General features: G+C 39.6%; 1 protein-coding gene across 1 annotated transcript in view; it reads right to left on the bottom strand.

Moving 5' to 3' along the window:
* Window positions 1-5108: 5108 nt before the first annotated feature.
* The window catches only part of Tut4 (terminal uridylyl transferase 4), a 132100-nt gene continuing 113200 nt past the window's right edge, over window positions 5109-24008 (bottom strand). The window contains exons 23-29 of the mRNA XM_029561265.1: window positions 23828-23910; window positions 21465-21580; window positions 19557-19741; window positions 18077-18177; window positions 10825-11284; window positions 7087-7245; window positions 5109-5822 (exon numbers count right to left, since the gene is read on the bottom strand). Coding sequence (XP_029417125.1) covers window positions 5755-5822; window positions 7087-7245; window positions 10825-11284; window positions 18077-18177; window positions 19557-19741; window positions 21465-21580; window positions 23828-23910 — 1172 coding nt within the window. The 3' untranslated portion in view covers window positions 5109-5754. The remainder of the gene's footprint in view (window positions 5823-7086; window positions 7246-10824; window positions 11285-18076; window positions 18178-19556; window positions 19742-21464; window positions 21581-23827; window positions 23911-24008) is intronic.

The raw sequence follows: 24008 nt of genomic DNA, 5'->3' as shown, positions 1-24008 counted from the left end.
GCTTTATGGTTATAAGTACTTTGAGAATCCTGTGATTTGTGCTCCTGCTATTCAAAGACCCAGTTAGTAAAACAGCAATTCATATTTTCTTCCTAACCACAGAAAGTGGTAATAGATATGCAAAGTAACTAGTTAGCAGTTTTGTATGAACAGAATACATTTAAACTTCAGGCCTTTTCTGGATTATTTAGTTCAGTTTGGGTGAACAATTTAACAGTTTAGCATGGCTGCACTTATTAACGCACTTTATAGAGCCAGTGTGGTGCTTCCCATCTGTAATCCCAACACAGAGGCCAAAGCAGGAAAGTACCGTTCTTGGTTTTGACCTGACTGAGTTGCTAGACAGTAGTGCCATTTACAAAGCAGGAAGAGATTGCTTTGAAGGTCTAAGAGTTGTGGTAATGAAAGTGTACAGACTCTGAGTTCAGCTTGGTGACCTAGGCCAGAACTGACTTAGGAACATGTAGACAAGGTTGCCAGGGAGTGTGCATAGAGAGCAAATGGCAGCACCACAGGCATCATGAACATTGGTGACAAGACACATGTCACCTGTGATATCGGAATGAACCATTCACAAAGGCAGAGGAATGGGGAAAAGGTCAAAGACAGCAGGGGCCTGAGTAAACACAAGTCAAGGCTTTAAGTCTCCATAGTCACTGATACTTGAGAGTATTAGAGCCCTTGCTTGAAAAATTCCTTCAAGTAGGGAGAAATGATTGCATGACTTCTTGCCACTCTAGTCCCAGGAGGAACTGTCATATAAATATTTCTGTCCGTCGCTGCCAAGTGCAGGACTTCTGTAGCAATCTTCAAGCAGGGTTTTTTCATCTCTGTGCCTTCGTATTATCTAACAAGTCCTCTCACGATAACACCTGATGCAACAGCTGTCTGAAAGACCTAGTATGGCTTAAGGTAAAACTATGTATTAGGACTTTTAACTATTTTATTTTTATTTTATGTGTATGAGTGTATATTGCCTGTGTCTATGTGAGTGCACCTGTGTCGTGCAATGCCACGGAGGTCAGAAGAGGGTTTTGGATTCCCCTGGAACTGGAGTTAAGGACAGTTCGTAGCCACCCTGTGGGTGCTGGGAACTGAACCCAGCTCCTCTGCAAGAGCAGTCAGTGCTCTTAACCGCTGAGCCATCTCTCCAACCCCATATTAGGACTTTAAAAATAAGCCTTTCCATTCAGGTCTCACGCTAGAGATTCCTAGCAGTTATTTATTACTAAGGTGATGTAGAAGAAATGCCTTCTGGCTAAATGCCCTGTGCTTACCAAGCTTCATCAGTATCGTGTTGAGATTTTAATATATTTTCAAGTAGATACACCTATAACAATCCCTGAACAAAGTTTTAACAGAAATAAACCTTACCAAACAAATGTTAAAGCATATTTATCTGTTGTATCTGCAGCATGACCAAGCTGCACAGAAAGTGTAATGTCCCTGTGCCATCATGGAACAAAGGAGACCCACAAGGGTGGATAGGACACACTGAATGAGACCATCTCTGCAAACCACAACTGCAGAGGTGGCACTGTTAAGGAGGTTTCTGAAAGGCTGTTTTGTTTTCTGTCATCTGCTCTACCTGTTACATGAGGGCTTTGAATGGCAGCTTTAAAAATCTGACTACAAGCCAGGTGTGGTAGTGCCTTTAATCCCAGCACTCTGGAGGCAGAGGCAGGCAGATCTCTGTGAGTTCATGAAAGTCACAAATTTACTCACAAACTACAGATTTTTAGAAAATGCAGATAATTTTTTTAAAGGGAGCAGTTGTGGTATCTCAGGCCTTTAATCCCAGCACTTGGGAAGCAGAGGCAGGAGGATCTCTCTGAGATTGAGGCCAACTTGGTCTACATAGCAAGTTCCAGGCCAGCCAGGGCTACATAGACCCTGTCTTAAAAAACAAAAAAACAAAAAAAAAACAAAAACAAAGCTCGGGCTGGCAAGATGGCTCAGCAGCTAAGGGTGCGTGCCTGCAAGCCAACAATCTCAGCTGGATCCTCAACACAAGACAGAAGGAAAGAACAGACTCCGGCAAGCTGTCATCTAACCTCGGAGCAGCCCCTGCCCCCACCTGTTAAATACATTAAAGAAATTTAAAAAATGGCAAGCCCTTTTTGAAAAACATGGACTCAAAGAACAAATTACAATGTAAGGAACAGAAAACAAGATTGATCAAAAAATGACAATTTTCAGCCTGGCAAGATGGTTCAGAGGGTAAAAGCCTTTGCCATGCAAGCCTGATGATTGAAGCTGGATCCATGGAACTCAATGTACACAACCCACTCCACGAAGTTGTTCTCAGATCTCCATATGCATGTCTATGCACATCACACACACACACACACACACACACACACACACACGCACGCACACACTAAAAACAAAAATAATATAAATGGGTGAACAAACGAGTATAATATCTTCTAAGTGAAACACAAAGCCAGAGAAATGATAACTGGCCTCCAGCATTTTACATAATGTTCTTAGTTTTATGAGGAATCTTAAGAATTAGGCTTTCTTAGGTGGAAAAAAATAAGCTGACATTTGAATGTCTTTAAGTCGAGATGAAACGAACTTGCTTATTTAAGTGCCTCCTTAGCACATTACGCCACGCACCAGTCTCATCATTTGCTGTAGATGTTAAACTGGTATGGGTGCACTCAAACTTTTTTCATGTATGCCTATATGCTTAAGAGATGGCTGTAATGGAGACTGAGGTTCACCAGAGGTCTACCTGCCTCTGGGATTAAAGGCATGACCCACGAAGCCTGGCCTTTGATGGACTTTTGAGTTAAAAATAGCTAGTACTTAAAAATGGATCTTTTTTATTTATTTTAAGTATAATTATTTTACGTGTATGACTGTACTGCCTACATGCATGCAAGTGTCATGCAGAGCCTGTGGAGGCCAGAAGAGGGTGTTGATCTCCTGGAACTGGAGTTACAGGTGGTTGTTAGCCACCATGTGGTTGCTGGGAAATTGAACCTCGGTCCTCTGCAAGAGCAGCCAGTGCTCTAACTGCTGAGCCATCTCTTCAGCCCCATCTCTTAAAAAAAAATTTTTTTTTTAAAGATTTATTTTGGGTGTATGAGTGTTTCAGCTGTATGTGTATATATGCATCACATGCATGCCTAAGGTGGTCAGAAGAGGGTGTAGGATCCCCTGAAAGGAGTTACAGACCATTGTGAGCTAGGTGCTGGGAGCCAAACCAGATCCTTTACAAGAGCAAATATTCTTAACCACTGAGTCATCTTTACAGCTCTTGTACTTTTGTATGTATTTAGTGTGTGTGCATATGTAGGAAGGTCATTGCCAATTCTCTCCTTCCACACGTGGGTTCCTAGCATCAAACATAGGTTGTCAGGTTTGGTGGCAAGTTCATTCACCTGGTAAGCCACCTTGCTGGCCCCTATACTTTTATATAAACTGTTATGAGAAAAAAATGGGTTGGGAGTTTAAAGCTTTTAATTGGTAACCATTTTTCTGGAAGGCACTTTGGCAAGAACCTTAGAACTTTCAATCTTTTGGGGGCTAGAGAAATGACTCAGTAGTTAAGGGCATGTCCTGCTCTTGCAGAGGACCTTCTGTTCCAGCACCCTCACTGGGTAGCTCACAACCACCACTCTAGATCCGGGTGACTGGACATCCCGTTCTGCACTCATCAGACACCTGACTCGTGCGCACACACACACATTAACACAATTAAAAATCTAAAGGAGAACGATGTTATCCTTTTACTCAATCCCGTTTGGGGGAATTCACTCTAGTAGAATAAAGGAACAATTATTATCTCCCTATCACTTTACATGTATTTTATATACATGAGAACTTCTAGAGACGGCAAATATGTCCACCTGAACAAATAAATTACACATTTTATTGTTGATATACTTTTTAATAATCTTAATTGCCAAGGGAAAACAACCTCCATGTCAAACGGTACACAAAATATACTGAGAAGCAATTATGACCTGAAGATAGTGTGTGCGTTCTCTACATCGTTTTTTGTTCTCTAGATCACTGGTGAACTTGGGTTCATAACCAACTTTGCAAACATAAAAAGGAGCACCTGTAAATTATAAACTAAGACTGTCTTTTTTTGGCTCGAAAGAGTTTTGCAAGGTATTGAACACTGGTGCTGAAGATGTTTGAAATTAGTATATGGAACACTATCATGTAAGTAAAACCCTTTTTTGTTTGTGACTTTCAATACTGAGGAAGTTGGGTTTGCCTTGGGGCATTCTCTCTTGAATGTTTTTGGAGGGTTTATTTCTTTGGCTGTTTTCAGTGAAAATCTCAAATATATAGAAAAGTAGAGAACACTAAAACAGCCCTGAAGACCTCATCACCTTATTCTTCAGGTTAACTATTTGAATGTTAAAGTTGTTTTCTTTTCTTGGCCTGGAACTCACTATGTAGACCAGGCTGGACTTGATCTCATAGAGATCCCGCTGCTTCTGCCTCTGGAGTGCCGTGATGAGAGGTGTGCACCACCATGCCCAGATATGGTTTGCTTGTTTGAAACTGGGTCTCTTCAGGCTGGTCTTGAACTTCTATACGCAGCCAAGGAATGATCTTGAATTTCTTTATCCTACTACCTCCAACTCCAGAGTGCTGGGATTACAGGATGCCTCAAGTTGTATTTTAACATTAAAGTACACTGGGCACAGGTATATCATCAACAGAACAAATGAGCTGACTCCATTAATAACTAAGATTCTGAATGATACTGAACCTTTTAATATGGAAAACCAACAGTAAATATACTCAGGGCTGTAAATATGGCAGCAATACTTTCAATCTCCTACATTTTAGGAGTACTTCAAACATCTTCCACATTAGAAAATATGCCAAGAGCCCAGACAGTTTTCTATATAAGTAATTCATACCTGAGGGATTAAAGGTGTGTGCCACTACAACCAGCCCTAGTTTTCATTGTCAGTGATAAAATGGAGATGACATCTGTTCTATCAGTGAAAATCAAAGGGAGGCGGGATTGAATCTCTAAATCTAATTTAAAATAGTCATTGAAAGCACAATAAATCTTTCAATTCTTTTATATCTCCACCATCTAAACCAGATGAATTAATCAAATTTGACTCTTGTCAAAAAGATTTATTAACTTAAAATAGAACTTCAAATACAGACAAAAGCAACTTTCCATTCAAGTTTGAATATATTCAATATACAAGTATGGAAAAGAAATTTTTTTGAATCTTTATGTTGTAATTTTTTTTTAACCTTTTAAAAAGTTTTTGGCACTACAAGGTTTTGTAAAGAATATAAGTGACAAATTGAAAACACATGAAATCCTTTCCTAATTCTTAAGAACAATATATATAAAGTCTGAAGCAACCAAAGTATGAATACAGCTAATAGAAAATAAAGAATGTAATTTTTAAAATTCTCTCTATACAGTTCATCAAGGTTAAACAAAACATAAAATTCCCTTAAAAATAGGGTAATAAAATAGATGAAATTTGTATCACTCAATTTAGTGATACCAGTAAAAACTATAGTTCATATTTATATACAAATAATACAGTGTTTAAAAACAGTCTTAGAATTTAAATAAGCTATCTAAACGTGTGTTAAAATTTTAAATCAGGACCTGATTTGTTTTGCTTTCCATTAAATGTCACTTTTTCTGCTGAATGTAACTGACACTGAGGTACGGATACCCTTGAGACAGCAGGATTGGCTGGTTGCTGTGCATCGGTAGACCAGCTGAAAGAAAATGGACTCGCATTACTCCGACACGTTTCCTCTTGGTGGGTGGGGACAACGTTCTCTACACCGACGGGTGGCACATCTGTCTGTTGGATACAATACAGACAGGAAACTGAAAGGCTTGTGCCTACTTATCTCACAATCCCTTAGAATAAATCTGTAACTAGTTATCTTTTTAGAAATTCATATACTAAAAGAAGCATGCCACAACACTTGGAGAAGAGGATAAAAAGGAAAGGGGGAGGGAAATGTAGGTGTATGAGAATCAAGGTAAAGAACCCACCACAGAAAAATTTCAAACTCCTATAACTGATATACCTTCTCTTAGCTCTAGATCTCTGTTAAACCACAGTCAAGGTTCTACCACTCTATGTTATAGAAGGAGCCCAGCAGCACTCAGATCAGGAAGGTTCTTTCCTGCTGGGACAGATACTTTTGAAGCAATGTCAGATAAAATGCTCTTAGTCCTTGAAATTTGTACTTTGTAATCTTTATTACCTAGGTCAAAGCCATTAAATCGGTATTAGTATATAATAAATTCTAATGTCATTCAAGCCCTACTGACCGTGTCTCTATCTGACTTAAAAACTTCTATAGATCCCGGGGCTGGAGAGATGGCTCAGCGGTTAAGCGCACTGACTGCTCTTAGAGAGGACCTGGGTTCGATTCCCAGCACCCACATGGCGGCTAGGAACTGTCCCGGAGCCCTCTTCTGACCTCTGTGGCATTGCATGACACGGGTGCACTCACATAACATGCAGGCAATACACTCCTACACATGAAACAGTAAGTAAAATATTTTTTAAACTTCTATAGGTCCCTACAGCTTACTAATCTCACAGAACTGTCTCAGCCTGTATTCTCATTCTAGCATTACCGTACACCTCCCTTTCTGAAGTATTACTTTCTTTGTTGTTATGTCAGACAAAACTCACTGACTTTTTACATAGTATTCCTTATCTAAGAATACCTTCCTCCCTTCTAAACTCTAGGGTAACAGATAATTCTCATATCAATTACAAGATCAAGTGCAGACATCAAAATTTCTACGTGATGTTACCTCTGGAATCCAAACCTGGGTCCCTCTACTAGGGCAACATCAGCTCATTCCTTACAACTCCTGTTTGTCTATCTTTACACATTTGGCTCTCCTATAAATATGCATTAAGTATTGGCATTTTTTTTTCACTTGCTTGAGCAACAAGTACCTAAGCATAGTCTGACATATACTATGCTATCTCATTATAACTGAATATAGGAATTTTCACTACTAGATCCTAGCCAAACCCAGGACCCACTGAGGTTCCCTGTTCAGAATAAAATCCACCCAGATGTTAACTAATTTGTTACCTTGAGCATAGAAGTGTTTGTTGGGCTGAAATCTTGGATTTCCCTGATGCATGAAGTTCTGATGCAAACCATAAGGCCACGAAGCTGGGACGAGGGGGAAATGGGGACGTGGTGCATGTTCCCAAGGAATTGGAGGATTTAGTCCTCGAAAGCGCGGCTCTGCATTCCAATGAGAAAACACCTTTTAAAACATCAGTTTAACTCAAATATTCCTTCATTCTACAAAGATAAACACAGCACGTACAATCAACTATGTTTAATGCTAAATCCAGATACTCAACATTTTTTTAAAAGAATCAAGCATTATTTGTTCAAAATAGTCATATACAAGACATACAATTAACATTACTGTTATACCAAAGGAGGCTAATCCAGGGTTTGAAGGTAAGAGCAGGTTTTCTTTCGATGGCTAAGCAGAGTTTGTTTGTTTTATGTGCATGAGGGTTTTGCCTGCATGTATGTAAGTGTACCTCTATCATACAATGCCCATGGAGGCCAGAAAAGGGGTGTTAGATCCCCTGGAACTTAAGTTACATATAGTTGTTAGGCTGCCATGTGGGTGCTGGGAACCAAACCCAGGACCCATGGAAGGGCAGCTATGCTCTTAACTGCTGAGTCATCTCTCCAACTCCACTAAGCAGAGTTTTAAAGAACAGTTAGACAAAATGTGGCAGGATGAACATTTTAGACAGAAGGACAAAAATGTATAAACGCTTAAGAGTAAGAAAGCACAGAAAGATTGGGATTGGAAAAAAGGAGTGGGATAAAAGAAGAAATGGTCAGAGAAAAGACTAGACAGGTAGCTGGGAGACAGCTCAATAAATCTTAGTATGTCATGCAGTGCTCTTGGAGGCTAGAAGAGGGCATTGGATTTTTATAATGTCAACTATGCCAGAATCAATTACATCCTGGACCTGGAAGGAGCTTCTCCTAGAATTTCTATTTGAGAACTTAGGTTTTAGAACCAAATCAGTCTAAGTTCAAATCACAGTTCTCAAAATGGCATGCTAATAGCTCTATTTTGAACCGCATGTTATGATCATCATTTTGAGACAGGGTCTCCTTGTAGCCCCAGATGTCCTAGGACTCATTCTGTAGACCAGGCTGGCCTCAAATTCACAAGGATCCACCTTGCCTCTGCCTCTGCCTCCGCCTCCCAAGTGCTGGGATTAAAGGTGTGCACCACCACGCCCAGCTTAAATTATTTTTTTTTAAGTGGCTTACACAAGCTCTGGCTAATATGTAGGAAGTCAAAATAATATGAGTCTGGGCTGGCAAGATGGTTTTGTTTTGGTCTTTTTGAGACAGGGTCTCTTTGTAGCCCCAGCTGTCCTGGAACTCACTGTGTAGACCAGGCTGGCCTCGAATTCACAAATATCCGCCTGCCTCTGCCTCCGCCTCCCAAGTGCTGGGATTAAAGGTGTGCACCACCACGCCCAGCTTAAATTATTTTTTTTTTAAGTGGCTTACACAAGCTCTGGCTAATATGTAGGAAGTCAAAATAATATGAGTCTGGGCTGGCAAGATGGTTCAGTGGGTAAAATTACTTTCTGTGAAAGCCTGACAATCTGAGCTCGATACCAGGATCCCATGGTGGAAGGAGAGAAACACGCTCTGGGACGTGCAAGTTCACACAATACTAAACTTTTTATTAATGTGAGTCATATTCTTTCTATGGCCCACCCCCCTCATTAAAGTCTATTTCTACTGAAGATGTTATTAAGCATATTGTTTTTCGAAAGTGCAGTACCCAGCAAAACTGGATCACGTCTAGTAGCTTTTCTCACTCATGGCGAGGATGTGCACAAAAATAACTGAAGGACAATGTGGGATTCACTATCAGCTCCCACTAGGAGGTATGGAAAGGAAATTATCTGTGTATTTGCTGCATTCCTACAAGCTCAGTCTTCCTAGGAAATGAAAGACAAAGTAGCTGGTTCAACAAAGTGACCTGACACTGAAGGACTCAGAGTTGATGAAATAAATGAGGAATGGGTATGGTCACGGCCAAGTGAGAAATGGTACTTTAACATAAACGGGTATTTTTATTTAAAAAGTTTTTTAAAATTTATAAAAATTTTTAAAATTTATGTGTACAAATGTTATGCCTGTACCCATGTCATATAGTGCCCTTGGAGGCTAGGAGGGGGCATTGGATTCCCTGGAACTGGAGTTATAGGTGATTGTTAGCTGACATGTAGGTGCTGGGAACCAAACCCCAGTCCTATGCAAGAACAGCCAGTACTCTTAACTGCTGAGCCACCTTTCCAGTCCCATAAAAGCATATTTTTTAAAATTTCTTTTTATTTTATGTGTATAAGCACACTGCCTCCAGGTATGTAAGTACACCCATGTCATGCAATGCCTGTAGAGGTCAGAAGAGGGTGTAGGATTCCCATGGAACTGGAGTTAAAGATGTTTACTAGCCACCAATGTGGGTGCTGGGAATTGAACCCGAGTCCTCTGCAAGAGCAGCCAGTGCTCTTAACTGGTGAGCCATCTCTCCAGCCCCATAAAAGCATAATTTTTAAAGGCATTTCCCCTTGGTCATTTTCATGGGGAAATATTTTTATGTATTTATATAATTATATAAAAATGGGGGGCTGCCATCAGAGAACCCTGTGGAATCTGTTCTTTCTTTCCACATTACATGGACTCTGATCACAGTCTGGTAGCTTGTACCTGCTGAGCCATCTCACCAGCACCTATTAAAATATCTTCATTACCCCTTCCTCCAATAAAAAGAGGAAGGGGTGGGAGAATCGCTCCTTTGAGTCACAGAAGAATCTAAAGTACAGTTTTCCAGGAAAAAAAATAAAACCAAAAAAACCCTTGAAAAACAAAACCAACTAGTAATTAGTTTAAATCTTTGATCTGTCATGATCAACTGGTAACAGGTCACTTATTTCTTTACTTTCATCATTTTCTTTCCCCTTTTTTGGAAGAAATGGGAGTAGCTGAGACAGTGTGTCATGTATCCCAGGCTGGCCTCAAACTCACTGTGGAGTCAAAGCTTGCCTGATCCTACTCCTTACACTTCACAAGTGTTGGGATTTCAGGTATATTACCACACCTTTCTTTTTTTTTTTTTTTTTTTTTTTCCTTTTGGTTTTTTTGAGCCGGGGTCTCCCTGTGGCCCCACCTGTCCTGGAACTCTCTATGTAGACCAGGCTGGCCTTGAACTCACAGAGATCCACCTGCCTCTGTTGTTTTTCTTTTTTTTTTTTTTTTTTTTTTTGAATCAGGGTTTTATGTAGTCCAGGCTGGCCTTGAACTTGCTATGTAGCTGGGAATGACCATAATCCCATTCTGTCTCCTCCTTCAAAGGACTGAGATTGCAGGTATGTACCATCATACCCAGCTGGCTCTCAATTTTATTAACTATACAAAGAGTGCCAATAATACATCAAATAAGGTGGAGGCGAAAAATTTAAAAATAACTAACATTTATGCGCATGATCTCAACATCCCAGTGAGTTAGGTGCTATTTAATATCCTTAGAGACAGAAAAAAAGCATCAGATATAAGGTAACTGCTGAAGATCTTGTAATAAATGACAGAGCAAAGATTCAAATCTGGGCAGTCAGTCTCCAGAGCCCATGCTGTTTAGGTATCTAAACATCTCCATAAATACTGCTTATCTTCCTTTCTTCTCAATGTTTCCCCTGGCTCAACCAGTAATACCAATCACATAACCTTTCCACAGACAAAAATAAAAGAAGAAAAAATGAAAATTACCTGAATTACCCACTGCACCATTGTTCACCAGGGAATTTGGAGCCACAGTACGAGGCCAGTGTCCATCATGAGAGGAGCTGGGGATTGCCATCGGTCTGGCAGCAGGTTGTGCAAAGATGATGCTGGGGTCATTCAGGCCAATATTGCTAGGGGCACTGCCTGGTGCAGAGTGGAGCACTGGGCCATGAATGGGCCATGATGGGGCAGGGATCTGGAGTGGGTGCATTGGCAATAATCCCATATTGTGCATGGGAGAATACTGAGCTGGTGGTGACTGTGGGAAGTTATACAAGGGCATCTGGACCTGATGGGGGGCCTGGCTCCCCTGCTGGGGTGGGCCAAGCTTAGGCTGGGATCCTGGCTGGGATCCTGGCTGGGAAGGAGGCTGGGTAATAGCAGCTGGTTGGGAAGAATTCTGTGGAAATGGTTGGGGCTGAGGAGAATAAGATGGCGACTCAGACTGCAGAAAAAGAAAAAAATTAATTTACAAACAGCTTATAGTTTTATAAAGGTGAAGATTATTAAAATACAATTGTTTTATTATACACAGAGCTATATGATATGTATAACAGGAAATAATAAAACCTCATTTTACATGAAGGAAAAAAATTTTCCCAAGGTACTCAAATTTTCTCATATAGCTAATACTTTATATATAACCCTTTTTCTGTTTGTTTGTTTGTTTGTTTTTTGAGACAGGGTCCCCTGTAGCCCCAGCTGATCACTCACTATGTAGACCAGGCTGGCCTTGAACTCAGAGATCCGCCTATCTCTGCCTCCCAAGTGCTGGGATTAAAAGCGTGCGTCACCACACCCTGCTATAACCCTTTTTCTTATCCAGAGAAAGTCTAGGTATCATTCCCAGCACGCAGAACATTCACTTCCTCTGTAATCTAGAAACTTACATATAAATAACTCACAGCCACTTTCTTTTTTACTTTTTATTTATTTATTTATTTTGGTCTTTTTGAGACAGGGTCTCCCTGCAGCCCCAGCTGGCCTGGAACTTGCTATGTAGACCACCTGCCTCTGCCTCCCAAGTGCTGGGATTAAAGGCGTGCACCACCACACCCGGCTTTTGTTTTATTTTTATTTTATATGTATGAGTGTATTACCTACATTTGCATAAACACACCTGTGATGTTGAATGCCCAAGGAAGTCAGAAGAGGGCGTCAGATTCCAAAGGAACTGGAGTTATGAACTCCTGTTAGCTGCCACATGGGTGCTGGGAATCAAACCCAGGTCCTCTGCCAAGAGCAGTCAGTGCTCTTAACCTAAGCCATGCCCCTTCACAGCCACTTTCATTCAGTCCCTTAACAAGTATTTACTGTGTGTCAATTATGTACTGGGCATTATTCCAGATATTGAAAATATAATACTGACACATATACCTTCATAGAGGTTAAAGTTCAAGGGCAAGGGAAGCACCAAACAGAAAAATTACATAAGCAATCACAATAAAATATAATGATTATTAGTGTGGTAAGGAATATATAATTGGCTGGGCAGGTGTGGTAGAGTACATCTGTAGTAGCAGCACTCAGGAGGATGAAGCTGGAGGATCCTGAGTTCTAGCCAGCCTGGGCTACACAGCAAGCTCTGGGCTGGCTTGAACTATATAGCAAGACTATCTCAAAAGAATAAAAGGGCAAGTTATAGTGTATAGTCATAAACTAGAATTCTTAAATCCACTTTGAGAGGAAGAGGGAAGAAGGATCCTTTAAACTAAGGCTAAAAGGTAAACAGAAGCTAATCTGGTAAAAGAAGTCAGAGGATACAAGGAAGGGAAGAGAATTTAGCAGCAAGTCTATGGGCATGAAAACGCCTAGCTATTTAAGATAACTGGAGTCTGAAAGAAGTTTAATAGTAGAGTACAAAGGTAGGAGAACACCACCTCCGAGGCTCAATATAATGAGGTTCTTATATTTTCTATATTCTATATTCCTATAATTTACATGACGAGCAGTGGAAAACCATTGAAGATTTTAAACAAGCCAGGAATATAATCAATCTACATTTTATGAAAATTATAATTTAATAATAATGGAAAATATATTTTTTTAAAGTGATGAGACTAGAGGCTGCTACATACCACAGCAACCCTGAGACTAAAATACATGGCTAGACATGGGCAGGGTGGTGCATGTCTTTAACCCCAGCACTGGGAAGGCAGAGGCAGGCCATCTCTGTGAGTTCCAGGCCAGATGGGGGCTACAGGGAGACCCTGTCTCAGAAAGACACCCCCCCACCCCCCCCACCCCAGAAAAAACATGGCTAAAAAAGGGAAGGAAATGGCCATAAGGTTTTCTGGGTTTTGTTTTTTTTTTGTTTTTTTGGGGGGGAGACAGTCTTACTATGTAGCCCTGGCTGTAGCCCTGGCACTCACTATGGAGACCAGGCTGGCCTCTAAGTGCCACTGCTTCCTGAATGCTGGGCTATTAAATCCCAGTATTACTACACCCAACAAGGGTTTATTTTGTATTTATTTTGCTTTGTTTTTCTGAGTTCATGTTGCCTAGATTGGCCTCAAATTGACGATGTAACAGAAGACGATTTTGAATTTCTGACCCTTACTTCCACTTTCCACTTGCACTAGGATTACAGGCATGTGCTACCATGCCTGGTTTATACAATGCTCAGACCAAACCCAGGGCCTGTGCATGCTAATAAAGCACTCTACCAATTGAGTTACATTCCCAGTCCCAACTACCAGTTCTTCTGAAAGACTGAAACAATGGAACTTGTGACTGATGATCTAGAAGGTGAAGAAAAGGGAAAGTTTAGGGAATGAGACTGTATGATAGATACTGGGGTGACAAACATGGGAGAAGATGCAAATCTGGAGGGCTGGTGAGAAACAGAGACGAGGTTCTAGATACATTAAGGTTGAACTGCTTTGTAAGACACCAGAAAATGGGTGTCCATAAGATTCTTACTGAAAACACAGATGAGACAAAAATTGAGGGCAACTGGCATAGAACGAAAATTAGGAACAACAGCAGCAAAGTAATTTAGCACCTATGTGGCTGGATGCGTTTATCCCAGCACTGAGTTCAAGGCCAGCCTGGTCTACATTCCCAGCTCCAGGTCAGCCAGGGCTACACAGTAAGACCCTGCCTTTAAAAAAAAAAAAAAAAAGAAAGAAAGAAAAGAAAAAGATAATTATAGCATAACTATTTTAATTTTTAATAACATGATTAGAAGAAGCATTTCACTACAGCTTTAACATATTCAGTACACTTCAGAGGAAGGATACATCTCTTTCAAAAGTGGCTGTAAATTTTTAGGTTCACAGTTGAATTAATAGTTATACAATATTGAACTCAGTATAAACATGTCAGATAGGAGTTACCTTCTTTTGAGTTGTTGGCCAGGGTGGCCAAAGGAACTCCCAGATAGTAACCCAGCATAGAACAGGGAAAATGAACAGCAGACCCCAATCTTATCTAAATTAATATTGACAGCTGATTGCTGCTAGATGAGGAACAGCTGACCCTCCTAAAACGAAGACCTCTAGATAAGCTGATAAGATTCACCAGAAGGACAAGTAGTGGGGAAGGGCTGGGGTGCCAAAACACAGCAGACAGTAACAGGGATGTCAGAGTATAAGGGCTCAAGTGGGGGGAGGGAGGCTATGGGAGGGTTCCATCTGGGAAGTGGGTATATAGTTGAATAAGACACACACACAAAATCAACAAATTTTAAAAAAATGTATTATATTTGAGGAGAAAACATGGAAATTTACATCATGTTAATTAGTAGGAGATAAACATTACCACTGAAATCTACCCGATGACTTTATAGACATACACAGGCTCCAAGTGCAACCAATTATGACTAGTAATAATCAGATACACACAGATTAGAGATGCATTTGCCAACAGCTCAAGTGTTAGTAGAAAAATCAATGCATCTTTCTGCAAGGAACAATATATTCTAAAATGAAATGGAGATCTTTTTTAAAAGTTAAAAACTCATTCAATTTTTTTTTTTTAATCTTTTTGAGACAGAGTCTCCCTCTAGCCCCAGCTGTCCTGGAACTTACTATGTAGACCAGGATGTGCTGGAGCTCACAAAGATTTGCCTGCCTCTATCTCCCAAGTCCTGGGATTGAAGGTATGCTCCACCATGCCCAGCTTAGAGCATAACTTTTATAGACGAGAACAGCATGTGGGTTCAAGTTATCTACTGACCTTTGGCAAGAAATTTAAATTTTACTGTCTTCGCTCTCAAAGACAATAATATGCACTATCAGGTGTTTCTATTAAAAATTGAGCAATGTATGTATGTGGAAAATATAAACACAAAATTCAGGATGGTGGTTTTTGTTTTTCTTTAATGAGTCGTGAGGCTGGAGAGATGGTGTAGTGGTTAAAAGCACTGACTGCTCTCACAGAGGACCCAGGTTTGATTCCCAGCACCCACATGGCAGCCAACAACTGTCCAGTAACTCCAGTTCCAGGGGATCCAACACCTTCTCTGACCTCCACAGGCACTGCACGACACAGGTGCACTTAACACACATGCAGGCAATACACTCATACACATAAAAAAAAAATAATAATGATGATAAAGTCTTGTGTTTACCCAGGCTGATCTCTAACTCCTAAGTTCAAGACTGCTTTACCTACTAGACCACTGAGACTATCATTGTATTCCACTGTGCCTGGCTATGGATATAATTTTGCAGCTAGAGAAGAAGGGGAACAAGGATTTTAATTTAAATTGTTAAGAGTCAGACATGATGGCCTATTCCTGTAATTGTAACACTCAGGGATACTGAAGTAGGAGGAAAGTAGAAGTTAAAAAAAAAAAAAAAAAAAAAAAAGGAACAGGTTTCAAGAGCTGAAGGGTTTTCAACTGTGGGATTTTTTTTTGTTCTTTTCTTTTTTCTTTTGAGACAGGGTCTCACTTTGTAGCTCTGGCTGGCTTGAAACATACTATGTAGACCAGACTGGCCTCTAACTCACAATGATCCACCTGCCTCTGCCTCCCAAGTGCTGGAATTAAAGGTGTGCACCACCATGCCCGACAATCGTGGATATTTTTCATAAAACAAAACCAACAATGTTTAACGCTGCTAAAACCTGGTGACGAGACGTGGATGCTTATTATTTTTTATACTTTTCTTTTTTTCTGTTTTTTTTTTTTTTTTTTTTTTGTCTTTTTGAGACAGGGTCTCCCCTGTAGCTTCAGCTGGCCTGGTTCTCTATGTAGAACAGGCTGGCCTCGATCTCACAGAGATCTGCCTGCCTCTGGTGCACTAGTTCTGGGACTAAAGGCATGCATCACCATGCCCGATGTGGTAGTTTGAATGAAAATGTCCCCCATGGGCTCCAAGTATTTGGACATTTTGTCCCCAGTTGGTGGCACTGTTTTGGGAGGTCTTAGAAGGTGTGGCCATGCTGGAGGAAGCACCTCACTGGGGAGGGCTTATAGAGTTCTTAAGCCTTGCTGGATCTCCAGTCCCTCTCTTGCTTCCTGTGCCTGCTAGAAGATGTGAGAGCCTAGCTTCCGCTCCTGCTCCAGCCACCTCCAGCTACCATGCCTCCCTACCATGATGGACTGTAATTCCCCTCGAACTGTAAGCTCAAATAAACTCTTCCTTCTATAAATTGCTTGGGTCGGTGTTTCTATCACAGTAGCAGAAAAGTGACTAATACACCCAACCATTTTTTATACTTCTTATATTGAAAAAAAATTAACAAATAGGAAGAATTCATATTTTGCACATCACAACAAATATGTTAACTATATGAAATGCTAGTTATGATATAATATTTATAAAAGTATCAGATACATAAGTATTCAAATATTAGATGGTAGTTTCTAAGACTTCCCATTGCTCTTCAAATTGAGGAGTTTTCCCTAAAATACCAATTACATCATACCTAGAAAATTTAACAATTAACACCTTTGAAGTTAGAAAGATTAGGCTTAGAATACTAACTTCTCATATATATAAATAACTTCACCTTTCCAGTTTGTAAAATTTGGTCATACATCTACCACTTCCTTAAGGCCACCAAATGGTTAAATTTCAGGGATAGGTGTGGAGCACTGAAACAGTGTTTAGGATAAGCAACTAATTAGTATAGCAAATTAATTTAAGAATAAGCTGAATATAGATTTTAATTTTTAAAATTTTTAAATTTTATGTGTAGGAGTGTTTTGTCTGCATGTATGTAACTGCACCATAGTGTACAATGCCTGCCAGGGTGTCAGATCCCCTGGAACTAGTGTTTTGGGATGGCTGTTAGCCACCACATGGGTGCTAAGAACTGAACCCAGGTCCTCTGGAAAAACATCAACTATTCTTAATTGCTGATCCATCTCTCCAGCTCTGATTAGATTTTTTATTTTTAATTCTAGAAAATGAAAACACAAGTTTTTGTACTTAGGTTCAGCAACAAAAGTGAAGAGAATGAAATGTGAAAAGATATACATTTCAAATTTTCAAAATACAGTATTTTTATTTTATAGTGCCCAAGGAGGGCAGAAAAGGGCACCAGATTTCCTGCAACTGAAGTGCAGACAATTGTGAGCCACTGCCCCAGTCCCATGCATTTCAACTTTTATCACCATTTTCATTAATAGCAATATTTTCCAACTGTGCAGAGCTTGAAACCACAAAGCCAATACCTTATTTTAACCCTTCATATTAGGTAGCTATTATTTTATTATACAAATGAGAAAGCAGATGGAAACTATCCTATAAATTGAACAATTTGCCCAGTGATAATAACAGAGACCCAAATGTTATTTTGCCTTATGGACTTAGCAAGGACACGCTACAAAGCATCATGTGATCTTCAAGATTGTGATCAATGGTTTGGGAGATAAATCCCATGGTCCTTAGTGTAATTGTCAACTTGACAAAATCTAAAATCACCTGGGAGATGGGTCTCTGGGCATGCCTGTTGAGGGTTATTTTGTGTTGAGGTGGGAAGACCTGTCCATGATGCAGGTGGCATCATTTCCCTGGCCCGGGATCCTGCACTGTTTAAAATGAAAAGCAGGAGTTGACTGTGCATTTATTCCTTTCTGTTTCCAGATTGTGAATGTGGTATGACCAGTTACTTCAAGCTCCTGCCTCCTTGACTATACTTGGAACTGTGGTAACTAAGATGAGAAATCTTTTCTCCCCTAAGTTGCTTTTGTCAGGGTATCTTATCAAAACAACAGGAAAAAACAACTAAGACACATAAAATAGTAACCTCTTCCTATCAAATTCATTCATAGAATACTTACACATTCTGAAGATTGTCTAGTCCTTATAGATTGGTCACCCTGTTGCTGGGTTGAACCAGCCACCTGCTGAGCATTGACAAGGTTGCGGACCAGCTGGGCTGCTGAGAGAAGACACCACAGACAAAATCAAAAGAAAGAGAAAATGCAGGCAAATTGTCTCAAGTCTGTAATCTCAATGCTCAGGAGGCTGAGGTGGAAGGATTTCTGTGAGTCTAGGCCAGTCTGAGCTACACAGTAAGTTCCACAACAGCTTGGGTTATGGTATGAGATCTTGTCTCAAACAAACAATACAGAAAAGTAGCAATCAATAAACTACAGATATCTTTCTTTTTAATGGCATTCATTTTTGTGTGCTAGGAGTTAAACCCAGGGTCTCCCACATGTTAGGCAAGTACATGCAACCTAAGCTCTGAACTCCAGGGTATTTTTTTTCTTTTTTTTTTTTTTTCTGACGCTGTTGATGATGATGTCGTTTTAGACATTCTTACTGTGAAGACCAGGCTGGCTTTGAACTCACAGAGATCCACCTGGCTATGTTTCCAGAGTGCAGGATTTAAAAGTAAGCACTACCATGCCCAGCTAAACTTGTTTCCTAATTTCAAATCTCTGAAATTTTATGAACTTGGACCTTTTAAAATAAAGTTGGTATTTAGTGAGCAAAGAGTAATCTTATTTACTCAAGGACTGGATGTAGTTACCTAAAAAAAAACTTTTAAATAATGATTATTGTAGTGAAAGATCTATACCATCATCCCTCTCTTCTCCCACCCCATGTTGAGATCAAAGCCAGAGCCTTGCATATGCCCTCTATCACTAGCTGTATCCTTTACCCTGTTTGTTATGCCACCTGTGTGCCAGAAGAAGGTATCTGATCCCCTGGAGCTGGAGTTACAGGTAGTTTAGGCTGCCTGGTATGAGTGCTGGGACCTGAACTTCTAGAAGAGCAGTGAGTGCTCTTGACCACTGAGCAAAGAGAGATATCTCCAGGCCCTCACCCTTAGATTTTTTTTTTTAAACAGGATCTCCTTATATAGGCCAGGCTGGTCTCATGCTTCCACCTTGTAACACCAAGCTGTGCCCACAACTAATTTTTAAAGACATTTTTCAATTTTCTCTATCAATTTATTTGTTGGGATTCTTCCCCCACCCCAGTTGTATTTCACAGAGCAGATCAAATCCAGGGTCTTGTGCATTGTAGATTTGCACTATCATTGAGCTAATTCCCCAGCTCAGACCAATTTAGAAGTGTATCTGGAGCCAGGTATGGTGGCATATACCTGCAATCCCAGCACTTAGGAAGCCAATCATAAGTTAAAGCCTGGCCTGCACTATACAGCAAAACCCTGTCTTCTAAACAAAGCTCATTAATGGCTAGGGCTATATCTCAGTGGTAAAACGTGCTTCACATATACACGGTCCTTGATTTGATCCCTAGCTCCAAACCACAAACATCCAGTTATTTTTGAGCTTTACTACTTACCTGCCACACTGCTATTCCTCTGGCGAGCCAGCTTCACCTCTGGGCATTCCCGGCGTACATGTCCTGCATCTCCACATATGAAACACCTAAGGTCTCGGGAGTCAAGGTCTCGAGAGTCTTTTTCTTCCTCATTTCCTTCCTTCTCTTCTTCACTGTCTTTCTTCTTTAGTCTAAACAGTAAACTGCTGATACCAATAATGTGGGGCCAGGAACTTATAAACTGCATGAGTCACAGAACAAACTAAAACCACACACAGTAACAAACAGACTAACACGCCCCACAGTTTCATGCCTTTTTTTAGGGGGGAGGTCTTTTTGAGACATGATTTCCCTGTAACCACAGCTGGCCTGGAACTTGGTATATAGGCCAGCCTTTATATCTGTCTGCCTCTGCCTCCTGAGTGCTAGGATTAAAGGTGTGCACCACCATGCCCAGTTCATGCTTTTTTTAGGGGGGCTTTTTGAGACAGGGTCTCCCTGTAGCCCCAGCTGTCCTGGAACTCACTTTGTAGACCAGGCTGGCCTTGAACTCACAGAGATCCGCCTGCCTCTGCCTCCCGAGTGCAGGGATTAAAGGCGTGCGCTACCACGCCCGGCCTGCTTTTTTTTTTTTTTTTAAAGAAAGGGATACTCACATTTCGGTACACTTAATGCATATGGAAGAAATTAAGTATTCTAGTAACTTTATAATATATTTAAATGTTTTAATGTCAAATCTTAAACTTGTAGGAATCCTTAAGAGATTGAGATTTATTTCTACTTTAAAGAAGAAACTAAAGACTAAAAGAAATGAGTATCTTGCCTAAATTTAATGGTTTGTAAGTAACAATGACAGACACTTGAGCATGTTCTGTTGAAAAGCATCCAAGTTTTGATAGTAAGCCATATGTGATAACAAAAGGAGGAGTTCTCCTGGTCTAATAGATGTATATGTATAACCCAGAGATTATGAGTCACAGATAGACTGTGAGGTGGAAGAGGACAGGTACGTCTCAATTTCCATAATATGCAGATACACCTCAGTATATTATCTAAAGGATTCAGTTTATTGTTTTTTGTTTGGTTTTTTTTTTGGTATTTTTGAGACAGGGTCTCCCTGTAGCCCCAGCTGGCCTGGAACTCACTATGCAGACCAGGCTGGCTTTGAGCTCACAAAGATCCACCTGCCTCTGCCTCCCAAGTGCTGGGATTAAAGGTGCGTGCCACCAAGCCCCACCATTCAGTTTACTGTATTTTTATGAGCTTTCATGACTATGGTGTCCTCTTTTGTCTTTGCACCGTTCCAAGTACACACAGGTGTTTATAATTACTTCTATTTTTAAAAAACTAAATGAATTAATAAATTTAAAAGATACCACTACACATAAACTTCACCATATTACAAAATTCTACTAAAAATGAACACTTATTTATTTGCTCCAATTTAAAGACTTGAATTTCATATTTAAAACATTTCAGAATACTAAGGCTGGAGCGATAGCTCAGCAGTTAAGACCCCTTGTGACTCTTGCAGAAGACCCAAGTTCAGTTCTCAGCACCCACAACAGGTGGCTCACAACTGCCTGTAACTCATCTTCAGAGGATCCAATGACCTCTTCTGGCCTCTACAGGCACTCACATACACATAAATAAAAAAAGTTTTGAAGCCTAATTAAAAAAACATTTATGAGCTGGGTATGGTGGTGCACGTCTTTAGTTCCAACACTTGGGAGGCAGAGGCAGGCAGATCTTTGTGAGTTTGAGGCCAGCCTGGTCTACATAGTGAGTTCCAGGACAGCTGGGGCTACAGGGAGACCCTGTCTCAAAAAAGACAAAACAAAACAAAAAAACTTATGAATATAATTATAAACACAAAATTAGCCTTCCCATTATTTGTTCTATAATGTTGATATATAATTGTTTGCCAACCTTTTTCTCTTGGGACAGTCTTTCATGTAGTGGCCTATTTTTCCACATACGCGACAACAACGATCATTAGGAGCCAGTTCTCCATCTGTTAAAACTCTTGAATCAAAGAAGTACTCCTAGGAAGAAAATATGATTTTACTAAAAAAAAACCCAAAAAAAACAAAAACAGCAAAAGAAAACACTATAGAACTTTCCAAATGGAAAGAAAATCAAGGTCAACACACACACACACACAAGAATGGAGGATGGGGGGAGTAAAAAATAATATGGAATCAAGTGTAGGGATTACTAAATTTTGAGTAAAACAAAATTGAAATGCTTTTTATATAATGAGAGATTACAGGTAACTAAAGATGCAGTACAACTGTCAGTACTCAAAGTCCAGCTAAGGGAGTGAATATTAATTTGTACCTATACTATAGATTTGAAACTGCCTAGCCTTTATGACTTTTTTCCTTTAGTACTTAGCTATTCAAGCATAGGCAGATAATTGACAGCTGAGTAAGGCTGAGCACATATGGGTTCAAAAGAAAAAAGGCACCAAATAAAGAAGATGAAGTACACAGCAGAGAGAGACAGGGTCAGACTGGAGAGGAAAATGGGAGAGATGACTGAAGGAGGCAGCAGGGGTTTAATGTCATGTATTAGAGGAACCTAATGGTAGGAAGATTAAAGTGGGGATATGTGAGTGAAAAATAAAGGTCAAAGAGCAGAAAATATATCTTATAGTCTATGCATGTATGGATGGATTTTGGCTTTCTGAGACAGGGTTAGCCTCACAGCCACCAGACTGGTCTCAAACCTCTGGTCGTCCTGTCTCTACCTTGAAAGGGCTGAAATTATAAGCATGAGCTACCAAGCCCAGCATCCTTTTGTCTTTCATTAGCCTATACATTCGTAGACTGTATGCTGCATACTTAGTGAAAAAGGCATGAAGTATAAACATTATAGATGATGGATATTTCCTATGAAGTTGTAATACTGATACAAGTGTCCATCAAAGGAAAATAAATATATTTATGTGCTATGGAACACTGTCTACTAAGAATTAGAATAAAGCAGATTAAAAAATAATGGTTACCAGTCCTCCACGGGCATTGCATGACACAGGTGCACTTACCTACATGCAGGCAATACGCTCATATACATAAAACAAAAATCATAAAATAAAATAATGGTTAGCAGCCCAAAGGCTCCTCCTAGGCATCAAAATAAAATTTGTTCTAATACCAAATAAAATGAAAAAAAACAAAGATTCTGATATCTATATACAACTAAGGACTAGTTGCAATGTGTTCTGTTATAAAGGGTTGTTGAAATTTTTATTCATTAACTGAAATTAGCACATTTTAAGTTAACTGAGGTCTCTAAATAGTACCACTGCTAGGTTCCTACTGATCATGCACATAAATAGTTAGAATTCCTACAATTTTCAGGAAAAATGCAACTAAATGTTTATTCCATGCCAATTAATATATTGATAAAATTACTCAGTTTTCTTATCTAAGTCATTTTGTTTTTTTCATAGCTTTTATATCACAATTTTCTATTATTTCCTTCTCTCTTGTATAGTTGTTATCACCACCTAAGAGCTAATAAACAGATGTGAGAACAGGTACTCCAAAGGAAAAGAGATTGTGCTTTTCTTACTCTACCATAAAAATGAAGAATCCTAAAACTGGCCTGAACAAGTTCAAGGGCATTCCTTATGTACCAATAAATATATGGTTTTTCTCACTCAATATTTTTTCTCTTACAAATCGCTTCCTCTAAAAAACTGAAAGCACCTATGGGCTGCTAACCAATAGAAGCAAAAATCAGACTGAGACCAAAAGAAAATGTGTGACACTAGCAACCCCAGTCAAAAGAAAGGAAATTTCTCAGTTTTATGCCATCCAATTCAGTATTCTAAGGCTACATCAAAATTATAGCAGAAACCACAATAAATAATCATTGTTTTGCAGTCTTTTTTATGTATACTTTCATTAAGATTTTTATAGATGAAAGAGACAGGGAGAACAATCTCAAATGCAAATTTGTCCCACCCTTAGTCTGGAATGCTCACACTCCTCAGTGCTTATCCATGTATGGGAAACATAAAGGTAAATCTTACAGAAATGGATTCTGGCCTAACAGAATTAATAGTCTACCAAGGGAGACAAAGTTTAACATGAAAGTAGTTTAAACAAATAAAATTAACCAATGTGTATCTCATTATATACTATCTCATTATATACTACAATAAGTGCAAGAAACATACAGGAAATAATGGCCATTTCATTCTATTTTCTTAATACCAACTTGGAAACCAGATTAGGTTTCATGTACCATTATTATTCAAATGTCAAATAATGTAAACTTACAGCTTCTCTGCCAATGAGTGGATAAAAGGGGGTACCAAAAAGTTTCCTTCCATTGATAAATGCCTTCATAATGAAATTGGTCACTATTGAAGAAAGAAGAAATAATAAAAATGTGGGCATAAATGTGTCAGAATGTTATAAGCATGTATTCTTTACATTTAAAACTTACTTTTTCTGGAAA

The sequence above is a fragment of the Nannospalax galili genome, unplaced genomic scaffold (genome assembly GCF_000622305.1).
Source record: "Nannospalax galili isolate Female #2095 unplaced genomic scaffold, S.galili_v1.0 scaffold713, whole genome shotgun sequence".
In the NCBI taxonomy this organism is placed as follows: domain Eukaryota; kingdom Metazoa; phylum Chordata; class Mammalia; order Rodentia; family Spalacidae; genus Nannospalax; species Nannospalax galili.
Note: the sequence above shows the minus strand (reverse complement) of the source record. Positions and strands in the feature narration are given on the sequence as shown.